The sequence below is a fragment of the Ammospiza caudacuta genome, chromosome 1, assembly GCF_027887145.1.
Source record: "Ammospiza caudacuta isolate bAmmCau1 chromosome 1, bAmmCau1.pri, whole genome shotgun sequence".
In the NCBI taxonomy this organism is placed as follows: domain Eukaryota; kingdom Metazoa; phylum Chordata; class Aves; order Passeriformes; family Passerellidae; genus Ammospiza; species Ammospiza caudacuta.
In genome coordinates this window covers 35,072,765-35,087,126 of record NC_080593.1, presented here as the reverse complement: position 1 = coordinate 35,087,126, position 14,362 = coordinate 35,072,765, and the positions used below count along the sequence as shown (strand labels likewise).

Sequence of the window (14,362 nt, the reverse complement as noted above, 5' to 3'; positions counted from 1 at the left end):
AATATGACCAAAAATATTTTTGGAAGACTTTTCTGTGCAGTGAGTAAGATTTCCATGCAGTTAACCTTAGTCTCCATGTGTTGGTAGGTCCACTAGGCCAACACTACATCACACTCATATTGCAGGGATAGGCAGTTGGAAGCATTTCCTAAGGGACAGCTGCAGCCCAAGGAGTCTCCTTCTGTCTTGGCCTTTGTCTCCTGCATTTGTGCAAAGCCCTACTGGGGCCTGCTTCAGATTCCTATCTGACAGTCAGTCAGTAATGTAAGAATGAACATACAGCAGACTAATTGGAAACACAGAGCAAATGTTACAGGTTAGCCAGCTAGTGGGACTTATGCCCCTTTCTTTTTCTTTCCTTTTTTTCCTTTTTCACCCCTTTTTTTTCCTCTCTTTTTTTTTTTTTTTTTAATTTCCCACCACCATGATCACTTATTTGCTCCCTGGAGATCACCAATGGCAGCTGCAGGGGTTGGTAGGAGGGCAGAATAAGACTCCCAGAGACTGCTAAACAGCTGGAATTATCAGGTAACTTGATGCCCTGGTCTAGGTTTTAATCAGATTTTGCAACTATCCCTCACAAACTGAAATCTCCGTGCAACATCAAGCGCTGCATTCTGAGGCTAGCTGCACTCAGGTCCACCTCAGTAGATTTCTCCTGCTCTCCCACTCCTGCAAAATAAACACCAGGCACAGAGAGCAACTTAAAAATCCTGTGATGGACAAAGAAGTAGGAGTGTACAGAAATGTTCTCCCTGATTCTAACTAAGACTCCTCTCAGCAGAACCTAAACCACAAATTTTTTAACAAGTCTAAAATTAGACACATTTATCTCAATGCATGGCTCTTTCCTAACACACAAAACTGTGAGGGTCAATCTGAGCTATTTTCCCAAAACTTGAACTCTCTCACATTTGGACACTCTTATTCCTTGCTCAGCATACCATGGCACAGCCCCTCTCCTCCTCTATCTGTCCCAGTCTCTTTCCTTATGAACCACAAATAAGCAATACCTAGACTCCCTTCATTATAAGCCAAAACTAAGCTGCTCCTGGACTCCACTCTCTTTCTACAAGCCTCCTCTCCTGTTCTGCACCTCAGCACACAGCTTTACCTCTTTTCTTGCTGGACTCTCTAGTGCATTAAGCTCTTTTACCATTCTTTGAAAGTTTTAACAGCGCTTTAGGATCTCTGAAAACACTCTTAACTGTCTTTGGGTACAGGAGCACACTTACTTACAAGGTGGCCCATATAATTCAACCTAAAGCTCAGAATACTGACAGAATAACTTCAGAATAAACTAAAAGAATACTAATTGAAAATGGGTTATGTTATCTACTAGATGTTTTGAGTCAAAGTTTCTCAGCTCTACTTGAATGCTTTATGAGAAATACAGAAACACAATCAAGCTGGTATTGATGATGAATAAATCACCACCCTGTTATGGAGGAATTAAAAAAAATAAGAAAAAGAAAAGATTTTTCTCTTAAGTAAATGCCCCTTCATAAGCCAAATTTCCCTGTGACATATTTGAGGCAGTTTGCAATCCTCATTTCAAAGATGATATAATTTTCCCAAGCCTCTCCCTCAAGAGGTGTGTGGTTTGTGTTATAGTTTACTTAAAAGCAGAGACTTGGAATCAAACCCTGGCAAACATAGTTACACTTTTTTTTTATTATGTAATACTAGTTTTTTGTTGGTTTGGGGTTTTTATTTCTGTCAACTGCTTCAATAGTTTTAAAAAGCATGTCACAATTTATAGTGCCACCTAGTTTGTAACCAAAAGATTACTACTAGGTAGTAGAGCTCAGTCTGCTTTCTCACAGATTAAAGGACACTTCCTTTGCCATTTCAAGGAACCAAAAGGGGAGGAAGGGCTTGGTGTGCCCACACTCACCCTTTTGTTGTTCTCTTCTTCTTGTGCCTTCCTGAACTCGTGCTCCAGGGAGCAGTCGATGTCGTTGAAGAGGCCGACTTCCTCGCAGTTCTTCAGAAAGCGCGTTGGTGTGGGAGTCTGATCTGAGAACAGGACAAGAAATGATCGTTGGTGCTCAATATTAAAAGGAGAAATTAAATAGTCTTCCAGGAAAAGAGAGGTTCTAACCAAGCTTCTCTTTGCCTTCCCACCCCTACCTACTGCACCATAATTTAAAAAAACCACACACCACTCAATTTCTTCAAACCACACACCGCTGCAGGCAGCCCTGCTTGCCGTCATTGTCCAAGACCAGGCAGCAGTCATCATTTGGGCAAAAAGACAACAGCATGGGTTTTCCCAGGGCACATAACACAAGTGCATCTCCTTAACGTGTGCAAATGGTCATTACAACTCTCTCTGAACCTCCAAAAATAGGCTCATGCAGAACAACGCATGGTGCATCTCATAATGCACATTCAGACTACAGCGTGCTGTAACTGCTGCGGATACACACTAGTTAATGCCTTCAAGTGCTCAAAAACCACCTCAAACATACACATACTTAGCAAAAAAGGCAGCCATGGCAAGAAGTTTTGCTTTCAGCACAATTTTTGAAGGAAGAGTTAAATAACATATGGAAAAGCTATGATAAATGACATTCTGGCTATGAAGAAACATCCTTTTGCATTTTATACCTGAAAGTGTTGATAATACATGCAAAACCATTGAATTTGGAGACAAAAAAATTCAATGCCTTCATCTCTAGGATTTTTCTGCCCTCTCAAAATTAATGCATTAAGGATTGTCATCAATGCCACAGGCAGGAAGGACTGAAGAAATTACAAGGTTTTCTAATACCTTTTCAAAAACTTGCAAGACAGACAAGCAAAATTGCCATGCAGACTGTAGTTTTAGTGACTTCAGTTTCTTTCTTCAGGAAATGAAAAATCAAGTCCACATTTGGGAACCAAAGACTCCCCGTAGCACAGGTCTGAGGCACCTCTACTCATTTTGAGTCTAGTTCTTAATTATTCCACATTGGCTCCTTCTCCCAAGGCTCTGTCCCAGCTTGAGATGCTTTGTACCTGATTTCACAGAAAGATTGGACTCACTTTGTTAAAAAATAATCTTCAGCATAGTCCTTGAATACTACCTATTGTTTGCATTTCATTCTTTAAAGAATGAAAACTCTGTCATGCTAAACACCATTGCCCATATTGGGTCAATTCTGACCTCAGAAAAAAGCTCCACTTCAACAAAGAAAAAATTGCTTTCTTGCACCTAGCTAAGCTGGGTCAAGTTCTAATATTACCCCCTTACAGCAAACAGTTACTTAACACCATTAATTTTACATGATCAGGATATTAATGCACACCAGCCCTTAATGAAGCAGTACAAAAGCAAGGTACACAAAGGAAAATGCAGTTTTCACTTAGAAACTAAGGGAGAGGATCAGCCTCCTCCATTATAAAGCCAGGAGAAGGCAATTTCCACCTGTATCAAGCATGGTCCTCCAGGTTTGACTTTCTCAGGTAATCCAAGGGCAAAGACACTCATTTGCATTCATATTTCTGATGGAATATCAGAATGCAAGTCCTTAATGTTAAAATTCTTTTTTCATTTCTTTTGGCTTGAGCATCCTACTTATCAACATAAAGGAAACAAACTTCAAGTATTTGGGAATGCACACTTATTTATCTATTACCTCTCACAGCTCACTACTGTATTACCAGAGTTGCAAACAAAACTTTCTAAGAATCCTGCAAGAACTCAGCACAAGGAGATGAGCCAACAAGGTGCTGGCATTGATGGGAGCTGAGGACACTCAGCCTTTTACAGGTCCATATCCTAAATAAGCAGTGCCAAACAAATCTCTGAAGTAACCTCAGTAAACTCAGTAGATTTACACCAGGGTTGTTTTTGGCCCTTGGACTGGAGCTCATACTGGAAATTAATGGCACTAAAATGCAGGAGAAATAGATTTAATTTCCAAAAAGGATTAAATGCTACTTTAGTGAACAACACCATTCTTTTGTAGAAAATCAAGGACAATTGTCACTAAGCCTTCCTGGACACAAAGGGCACATTAGTATCTGAATGTGAGGTAAACAGAGGAAATGTTTTATTGTTAGAAGTGATATATCCATATCAAATAAGCAAGGTATCAATTTCACGGCCAAAATGAGAAACTATGGCTTCATAAAGAAGCAGATGCCACTACTTTCACTAGAATCAAAAATTCTGGGTTTCTTCAGAGTTGCTTGGGCCCAGAATGGACCAAAAAAAAAAAAGGTATCACATTGAAGTAAATCCATTTTAACAGTGAAAAAAAGCAAGCCAGAGCAAGAATGTAACTTCAAATGCACAAGGACCTCAATGGCTTCCTTTCTCCACTCATGCTGAAAATCTGTCTTCTGCACTACAAGATAACCAATGTTGTTACCTACAATTGAACTTTCCAATTAACTGTTTAGTTATCTCAAAAGATCAAAACTGATAATGACGCTGTTTACACCTCGTACATATTGAGATGGTGATCTTATTACCTCAGTCTCCCCATACTGCTCCTGTAGTTGCTATGTTCCAGAAATCAGACTGGCAGGAATTCACATCAAGATTTTTGTTAAAACAGACAGCCCCTCATTCCTCCCAAGTGAGGAAGCACCACCAACCAGCCAGCCTAAGCTCCATCCACAGACCTCCTGGAAGTCAGCTCAGCCAGATGTAAAACCAGACCTGCCTTCCTAGTTCTAATACTTCAGCCTCCAACATTCACAGGAACCAGAAAGCCACAAAACCTCTGTCTTTGTGAGGGCAGAACTGATACAAATCCAGACTTTAAAATGTTGAGACTTTGTGTAGTAAAGTAGTTACACTGCACATACACTGCACTCATTGGTCTCAGCATTTCAAGGCTCCCAAGTCTTATGAGCTTGATTTGCTCCTGAGCAACCAACCATTTTGTCTCTGCTAAACACCAGTTCTCCTTCAGGATGTGGGCAAATTAGTAGAAGAAATCACTCTCAACACCACAGAAATTCTTTTCCCTAGATTAGGCAAGCCTTTATGTTTTAATTGGGAGGAGTATCACAAGGGACACCCTAGCATAAGCTACAAAATCAGGTCTCCCAGAATTAATAAAATATTCCTAATTCTCAGCACTTAAAAATGCATTAATAGTTCCAAGAGCTTGTGCCTGACCTCATTGTTCCCTGTTGGTACAAACAAAGCTTTTGTTGCTATCACCAGCGCCCACAACTATTGCAGACTCACTGAGAACAGGGCCCTGATTTGTTGCACTTCAGCAACGAACGAGCCAGACCAATCTGGACCAAAACTCAGACAGAGCCAGCACCACTCTCAGTATTCCTGCTGAGGACACACGTTGTGCAGGAAGCTGCTCTGCAGGCACGCTGCTGCTCACACACCCAGGGCTCTAATATTAGTCACAAACTGTATTTTGTATTGGCAGCTTAGGATACAGGATTATCTGGCTTAACCCAAGACACTGATCAGCTATTCCAATGTTCAACAGGTAAAAATCTTTCCATCCTCAACTAGTTCCATCCTCTAGAACTAGTTTACTGTCCTTTGAGGCATCTACCTCTAGCCATCTGTCACTTCATAGGTAAACCTGTCATCTGATAATTGTTTAGGAACATTTTTCTATCTCAAATTCATCAACAGCCTAAATACAGATTCAGACTAGGCAAACAAAATATTGTTCAGCCTGTTACTCAGGGGAATAATCAGCCTCTCTGATGACACAGCCATGACCAGGAAGGCTGCAAAAAATGTCAAGTTTAAATAAGCTTCAAAAAAGTAAATGGACAATATATAAGCCCCAGAGCAAGCCCAAGTTAACCTACTATATCTTACAGGAAGGGATTTCAGATGCACTCAGCAATTACATTCAGGCCAGACTTTCACATACTGTGTATATTTTGGTTGCTGACTTTTCAATACCTGTCCTCAATGTCTGAAGTGATACCTGATTTTTCAGACTCATAAAAAAGATATGTGTAGTAAGGCAGTGGGGAACTTGAAGTCTTCAAAAAAGTCAAAAGGTTCCGTTTTGTACTCACAACGTTTGGCAATAGATGGGGGTTTCTTTGTTGTTGTTCATTTAGGGGAGTGGGGATTGAAATAATAGAAAGGACACTCAGTCCCAATACATTGCTTTCAAAACAACAGCTAAGGAAATACAACATTAGCTTGCTATAAAGAAACTTGCTTGATTCATCCAGAATGTGTTTTGTAAAATTACCTTGAATTCCTGATTTTCATCCCTCAAAACACAAAAGGAAACTTTAAAGCATACTACCAGTTTAAAAAAGCCCTGGAGAACCAAAGGACACTTATTTGAAACAAGCTTTCATTTTGAGAAGAAAAAAAAATTAATTCTCATTTGGTGAAAGATACCTAACAGCCAAGCTGCAAAGTGTGTAACTTGATTCCTCATTTCTCTTTCAAAAAAAAAAATTGTTTAGTCTGATGTGCAATAATAATAGACACAGCTTGTTCAGCTGTGGGCTCTGTTGAAGTTATACACTTACCCGTGTTGTGCTTTCATACAAGGATAACAAAGTCAGAGTAATGGGGCTAGCACAGAAATTTGAAGGGCTGCCCATCAAGCAGCCACAAAGACAGAGGAATGTCCTGAGAAGTTCAGAAAGGTTTCTTCATTGATCTTACAGGTTTCCACCCAAGTGCACTGAGGAGTTCAACATCATAACACAACAACCAGGTGGAGAAAGACGAGAGGAAGAAGAAGTGCACCCAAACATAGGTGGTGAAACTGCTCCCACCCAGATGAGGGCTACCAGGAAATTTACTGCCTAAAAATTAGTATGTACTCTTTACAGCACTGGTTGAACTTTCCTGGAGGGATAAACATATTGGGTACAACCAATTTTTAAAGTCTTCTGGTCACTCTGAAACTGACCAGTAAATGTAAGAAAATGTTTCCTTTCATTTTTGATAAAGCAAGGGGCACAGAAGCAAACAAGAAAACAAACTGCACTATGAGTCCTCATACCCAGTCATTTTGCACACCTCAAAATTCATGCCTAGATAAACCTCTCTGTGTAAACTACAAGGAGGGAAAAATTAAGGCAACCAAGAGCGATGTAAATTACCTCACTGGCACAGGCATTACTTGGGAAAAGGAATACCTTTGCACTACCTTTATCACAGGCACTTCTTCCATCTAGAGAAAAATGTTTCTACCTCCACAGCGGGCCTTATCAACAAAACTCTAGAGGATTTGTTTTTATTAAATAGAATGAGGAAGGAAAAAAAGTTTCTATGTAGATAATCCCCAGCTCCCAAAGTTCAGCCCACAGGGCTTTTATTATTTCCCTGGAGGAAGCAATCTATTCTACAGACATTAATATTTTGGTGTTTAAACACAAAAGCTTTGTCACACAACACAATGTAGAGTTTCAAAGCAATGCAAACACTGTTGACTCTATACAACAGCAAAGAGCTGATATCTATTTCAGTCAATTTAACTATAAAGTTGCCTGCAGTGGTGACTAGCATGCAAAACTTACATAAGATATCCTGTGTTATCTCAAACAGCTCTTTTTTAGCTGGAAAGATGGAAATGGAAAACACCAATTACTCCCTATCCATATTCTTAACAAGACTTTCTAACAAACAAAAATAAAATACATACAACAAAGAGGAACAAATAACATTAATTCTAAAAGACCGAATTGCGTTGTCAAGTTGTGCAACAAAACTATCACTTGCATTTTAGTGCAATGATTCTAGTGGATTTTCCTTACATTTATACAGAGAACAGAAAGCAGTTTGGTGCACATGGGTATCTGGAGTTGCTGAATTGGTTCAAGAGATTGGTTGAACAGATTTAATATAACTTGTTCTTCTTAAGCCAGCATGAAAACAATGGCAGAAAACATAGTGAAGCTAGTCGATAGCTTGGAAGCTCTGGAAAGGCATACCTGATAAACCAGCACAGCACCAATTGCTGCAATCAGGTCATGCACCATTGTTTATTAGACACTGACCCAACCTACATAACAACATATAGCTTCACATATAGCATAATTTTACCTCTCCCTTAGAAGCTTATATTTCAGATCCAAACACAGATTTCACACAAAAAACAAGTTTCTTCTTCCCAAGTCATATTTTGCTTAGTTTCTAAGATGTCTTTTACAAAACCAACAGTTTCAGTGCCTACTTGTGGGAACAGTTTATAGAAAACATGTTTAATGTGTGTTAAATATTACTGATATTATAGTGAACCCAGACTGTGGATTAAGCTGCCTCTGTAAACAGGGTAAATAATTCTAATGTCTACTGAAAGCATACAATGTGTTATTTTTCATTACTAATTATTATTAATAAATGGATCATACACAACAAATTAAAATATAGTATACAACATACAGGAAAAAAAAAATAGGAAGTCTGACTTCTAGGCAGCTTAGGAGAAAGAGGAGGGGGGAAAACTAACACTGCACCTGGCTTGTTACAGGGCAATTTCTGCTGCAATTCTTTGAACCTACTGATGACAGGAACATTTTTTTTTAAAAAGTCACATAAGCAAAAATGCAAAAACAAGGAAGACATGAAGACAAATGTCTAAGAAAAAAAGTATGTCTCTTTTCCCCATTTATCATTAATTTTTCATTCTGAAATCTAAGAATAAAACATCTTAAACTTTAAGGTATTTAGATTTCCCCAGGGTTTCAGTGGGTAATGAAACAACTATTTTTCAATGTCTTCCTGCAGAGAGTAGATGATCTATGATGCTTCCTGAGTAAGGACTGCAAAATGCCAAACAAATTCAGCAAACACAAAAAGAGGAATCAATAAACAAGCAGAACCAATTTGCCAGGGCATTATGGTCAGGAACATTGGCCACAGTCTTTGGGAACACGTGTGTCTTTTTACTCTTTCACTACTACACAGGATCATCATAAACAAACCTCAAAGAATACATCCCTTAGAAGCAATCTCGGAGTCTTTCTGGCCAGAAAATTCCACATTAGTATGTACAGTTGGCTAACTGCAGGTTTAGGGGGCCCAGTACCAGTGGTGGTGCTGGAAGACAGACATTGTTTTTGCTTAGGAAGGCAACCCATTGCAAGGAGCAGGATGGCTAAATCACAGGAGCTACCAAACACAAATGGAGCTACTCTGCTCAGGGGATTCCTGATGACAGAATAGATTCCTTAGAAACTGCACTCGAACAAAAGTCTTGCCAAACAGAAAGTTTTAAGAAAAGCCAGCACTTGCACAGGGTGAATGTGCCCACAGCACAGATGTCTTCGAGCAGTTTCACTGCCAAAGGACACAGCCAAATGCAAAAGCAGCTTTTCCTCGTTTGTGCTTGCAAACACAGGATTCTGTGGGCATAGCTGGCATTCAGGCACTTTACAAGACCTAGTCTTCAAAATGCTGTGTACTGTTTCTTTCTAAACTTAGTCCTCTATGGGATTTTAAAATGAAAAGCAAAATTAATTCTTTTTGGGAAAAAGGCTGTCTAACTTTTCATTGGTGCCCAAAGTCCCAACAAAAAATAAAAAAAAACCCCAAACAAATAAAAGACCTAAATATTTGCAAGCCATTGTTACTTCATTATGATTTTCATAAAAATAGAAACAGTTTAACCAGAAAATAGTCTGCTGGAGTCCCCTTAATAAATATACATTTGCATTTGAAATGGCACAATTTATCTTGAAGAAGCCCATTGCAAAAGACAAATATCAAACACTGTTGAACATCCACACACATATTTGCATCACAGAGGGGGTTTTCTACCATTACTTTGAAACCTGAAAAAGTCTAGAGATACTATTCTAAATAGTCCACTAGTAAAGCCCAAAGAATAAACAATAGGAAAGGGACTAGGAGAGGAAAGAAGTAAAATGAAGGGCTAGCTTCACTTTACCCAACACTGGCCAAAGGCAAGCAAGACATTGATATGTGGTTACACAGAGAAGAGAACAGAAAGACTACATAAGAAATATACTACTCAAGAAATTATAGGGTGCAATTGTACCAAATAACTCTGTTATGAAGGGGGAAGTGCAGAGAGAGATGGGAAAGAGCACTGGATATCATGCACTTGTTCACCATTCTGGTTATGGCTATTTACAGGGGGCACTTCCTGAGTCACCACACAGGTGGCTCACACAATGTGGCCTCTTCCAGGTGCTGAAGGGAGTCTGTCCAGCCTAAATAGCAATTCCTCCAGCAACAGCACAAATGCACTTCATTAACACTCTCACTGCTGGGCTCCACACACTTAAGTGCCTGTATTTCACTGGAAATCAGTGATAGAGCTGCCAGCATGCCTGAGGTTCAGTGATTTCTTTCCCTCTCGTGGCAAACTTGTATGAAGGCAGAAGAATGGCAACTGTCTTTTTATTCAAATATATGCATTCTAGCTCAATCCACCTCTCCTTGTTATTTAATTGGAGCTGGGGCTTTTTAAAACCAATCTTGGAGTCATTTTGCCAGTAGCTTTCCAATAGGAGTCATGCTTTCAACATCATCTGAATAGTTATCTCGACTCTTGAATTCATGTCTTCTTACCTGATAACATATTATCTGTTTTTATTGAAGGAAACTTCAAAGTCATTTCATGTTTGTGCCTGTGAATCATCAGATGATCCTCTGTTGGAAAACGCTGTCAGGCAAACACAGAAAGAGAGAGAGGAAGAGAGAAAAAAAAGAAAAAAAAGAAGAATTTAATTCTCTAATAAACTTTTGGCATTGGACAGAATTTCAAAAATGAGAGACAGAAAGAAATTTATCCAGCTAGAAATGTGTCCAAATGGCACAGGAAGCAGAATATTTGAAAATACAAGTGAGTATGACTAACAAATAGCTGTACTTGATTTAGAAACACATTTGCTGCCGTGCTCTCTGGGGTGACAAACCATAAGGTGTCGTGCAACTGCTTGGAAAAAATTACAGTCCAAGTTTTGGATTCTAAGGGTCTCAGACACCCACTGCAGCTACCATAGCCTCACAAGTCACCACGTGCCTGAGCATCTGCAATAGCTGCTGTTCTGTATGCTCTTAGCCCACGGCAAATGCTAAGTAATGAGGCAAATCTTAAATCACTTTACTGGATTTTTCTGCTTTTGTGTCTTTCTGCAACATATATCTGATGAACAGCTATAAAAATAACTAAATAAGCCAGCTTTTTTTCTATCCAAAAGTATTCAGGCAAAACACATCTTTAATTTTGAAAATATCTGATACTTTGACTTGATTTGAAGTGGCAATTAAATGGTGCACAGTTTTATAGCAGCTAGTTATGACCCTTTATGATACTAAATCAAATTATTCTCCTTTGTCAAGCAGAGAAGGTGGAGAGATGTTTTTTGTAAGAAACTAATCAGTGCGCTAAGTTTGTTCTACACTCTGATTACAGTCTTATACAAGAAATAACTTCTTTGGAACAAAACAAAGAAACGACAAGCTTGAATAAACACTCAAGCACTTGCACATTTGGGCTCAAACAGCAGAGTGGTTCTGAGAAGTTTCCTTCACCAGAATGTGCATACACAGAACTTTGCTACTGAGATGTTTCGACTGGGTTATTTCAGTACTACCAAAAGCCAAAAGTAGTATCACCAAGGCTTGAGAAAAAAAAAATAAATTAAAAGCAGCTCTTTAAAGCAACAGGTACATAGGAGACAAAAAACAAAGGCAACAACAGAGCTAAAGGGACCTAATGGTTTCAACACAGTATACTCTTGGCTAAGTGACTTTGCTTGTGGCTAAAGTATAAATAATTGCCATATGTTACACCTTCTGAGAATCTCTCTCAACTCATAGACAAAGCAGCATAAATAATGGAATTGAATTCTCTGGGGGGAAAAAAGGAAAAAAAAAAATTGGAAAAGAAAGAAATCCCAAAGCAAAGACCTTTTTCTCACTGTGAAATCCTGGTTCACTGCTTACTCATCTGGAAGAAATGCAGCATTGGGAATTTATGTTAAGAACAAGGGGAATATCTGCGAAAGACTTTGCTCAATGAAATCATGAAGGGGGTGAAAAAAACCCCACATTTATTTCTCCTGAAAACGGATTTTCCTTCGTGGATGCCACAGTCACTCTTAATGATGAAATCAGCCAGCTTAAACAGGGTGTGAGGCAGGAGAGGAGAAACTGTTCCTCCAGCCCAGACTTCTCTGTCTTTTCTCTAAGTCTACTTTCTTCCTTGTGCACAAGGTTGACTCCATCAGCCTCAGCACATATCTGCAGGGGCCAAGAGAGAAGCCCCAGCCAGCTTAGCTGGACAGCAGCTCTGCATTAGGCACTTGTGTCAAGTCCTCATTTATTACAAACAGGGGTCATGTTGGGGAATGGGAAGTAAAATGTTTTTTTAAGATGGAATTTACATCTACATTGTTCATCTTTCCAAATTGTAACAGCATGGAACCAAAGTTGCTCTCTGAACACCTAAAAGAGCTTGTCTGGATCAGCTTCTCCTCCACTGAGGAAACTAATTAAGAGTTGACAAGAAAACACTCAAGTCCACTGATTTCAGTGGAATTTAGTTTCATCAAAAAGGTAAATAAACATCACAATTAAACTCAGATACTTTTATTCTACCTCTGTGACAGAATGGTGAAAGTTTAACTCTGCATGTGGAAATCTAAAGGAACATATTCTCAGCCTGAGGGATAACCCAAAAGATGCACTCTGCCTCCCATGGAAAAACTCCCACTTAGTGAAACAGCAAAGCCACTCAGCCAGTTGTTAAGTGGACTGAAGGCTTCTGCCTCTCCTTATTTCAGCTCTTAGCAAAATCAACACCTACATTTCATTAACAGCCACCCACCCCTCTTCCAGAAGAACCTGAAGAGTTGTAAATATCTTACCCAGCTGAAAACTCCCAACACACAGCTGAAAAAGGGAAAGGTTCACTAAATAAGAGAGGAGGACTCTGGAAAATGGGTAAGCTGTATCATGTGTCATGGATGCACACAGGAAGCCCATGGCAAAAGCCCAAAAGATGACCTTGTCTAAAGATTTTACTCACAAACTCTTGTTACTAAAACAAATTAGGGTCAGAAGTGCTACACATGGAACTTCCCTCATCACTGCATGTGGGGGAACTTCCCTCACCACTGCAAAATCACTTGAAAAACCACACACACCCCAGTTCAAATCTCAGCAGGTAAATCCTTGTCACTTCAGGGGGTTTTTTTAAGCTCATTAAACATCTAATGTTACAAGTCAGGTTTTGCCCTTGGAGACATAAGGCAGAGCACCAGTCAAAAGGACAGGAATCCCAAATGCACACCCTGGGGAAAAATTTATCTACAGGCTGCATTTTCCACAGAAAATATTTAGTAGGAAGATGTCTTAAAAGCTAAAAATAAATAAATAAATAAAAATCAGCTAATAAGATATCACTGTATATAAGTATTTAAAATAGAAAGAAAACCGCAGGAGGGTTAGGGCCTTCTAACAGCAACATAGTATATTCCATCATACATCTCAGCAGAAGACAGATAAATGTGTCCTGCCTAATGTGTCCTCTCTTGCTAGTCCCTAAAGGAATCTGCAATACATGTCTTGAAACATGAGGCTTTGGAATGAGAAAAGTCAGAGAAGCAGCTTGAGGAGCACTTGTACCATCTCACTTTTGACTGGCTGCTGTATTTGCTTGAAATATTTCGCAATAGTGTCTTGTGGGAAAGGAGAGAATTGAGGGGAAGCAGGTCTTAAAAAAAAAACCCACACAAAAAACCCCTGACACACATATTATTATTAGACATGTGTTAATATATCAGGAGGCATTATACAAGCCAGAGCTAGTGCTGAGGACTCAATTAATATCACCGCTGACTCCACTCACCTGTGAGCAGCCTGGGGCACTGCAGACAAAAGGCCTCTCCTGCTCCAAGTTCATCTTTGATTCCTCATAAATCTACATGTTAAAAGGGGAAGGGGGAAAGAAAGGGAACCTATGAATATATACGTTCTAAACTTCACACATGCATGCAACATACAGAAATGGCAGTTTGTGCTTTTATTTCAAACTCCACAAACACATCAGAACAAAGTTTTCATACTCAGAGTACTAATTTTGCTAATATTCAGCAGGCTCTCTAGAGTCTAAGTTCTTATTGCTCCATCCTGAGCATCAATTTACTGTTAAGAAAGAAATAAAGTTCAGCCTTCACAGCATAAATCTGCCTCAAAAAATAGCATATGTTCAGTGTTGTTATTAGATAAGACCGTGTCTTCTCAGAAATATCTTGAATTAAAGGTTTTTACCTTTCCTCCTTCAGTTCCTGCTGAACAACATTAAAACCAGACATCTAGGTTACTTCTGAGAAAAAGCCCACTTTTTGAAGTTCTGCATCCATACTGTCAGATATTAATAACTTAAATACATTACATCCATGCTCTCCATGCACACAAGGTAACTGTGCATCC

The 14,362-nt window shown here is 39.2% G+C and overlaps 1 protein-coding gene across 1 annotated transcript in view; it reads right to left on the bottom strand.

Moving 5' to 3' along the window:
- CREB5 (cAMP responsive element binding protein 5) overlaps positions 1 to 13,845 on the bottom strand; it is a 211,949-nt gene extending 198,104 nt beyond the window's left edge. Inside the window, exons 1-3 of the mRNA XM_058805818.1 lie at positions 13,779 to 13,845; positions 10,493 to 10,586; positions 1,898 to 2,019 (exon numbers count right to left, since the gene is read on the bottom strand). Of these exons, the coding sequence (XP_058661801.1) occupies positions 1,898 to 2,019; positions 10,493 to 10,586; positions 13,779 to 13,832 (270 nt within the window). The 5' untranslated portion in view covers positions 13,833 to 13,845. The remainder of the gene's footprint in view (positions 1 to 1,897; positions 2,020 to 10,492; positions 10,587 to 13,778) is intronic.
- Positions 13,846 to 14,362: the final 517 nt, after the last annotated feature.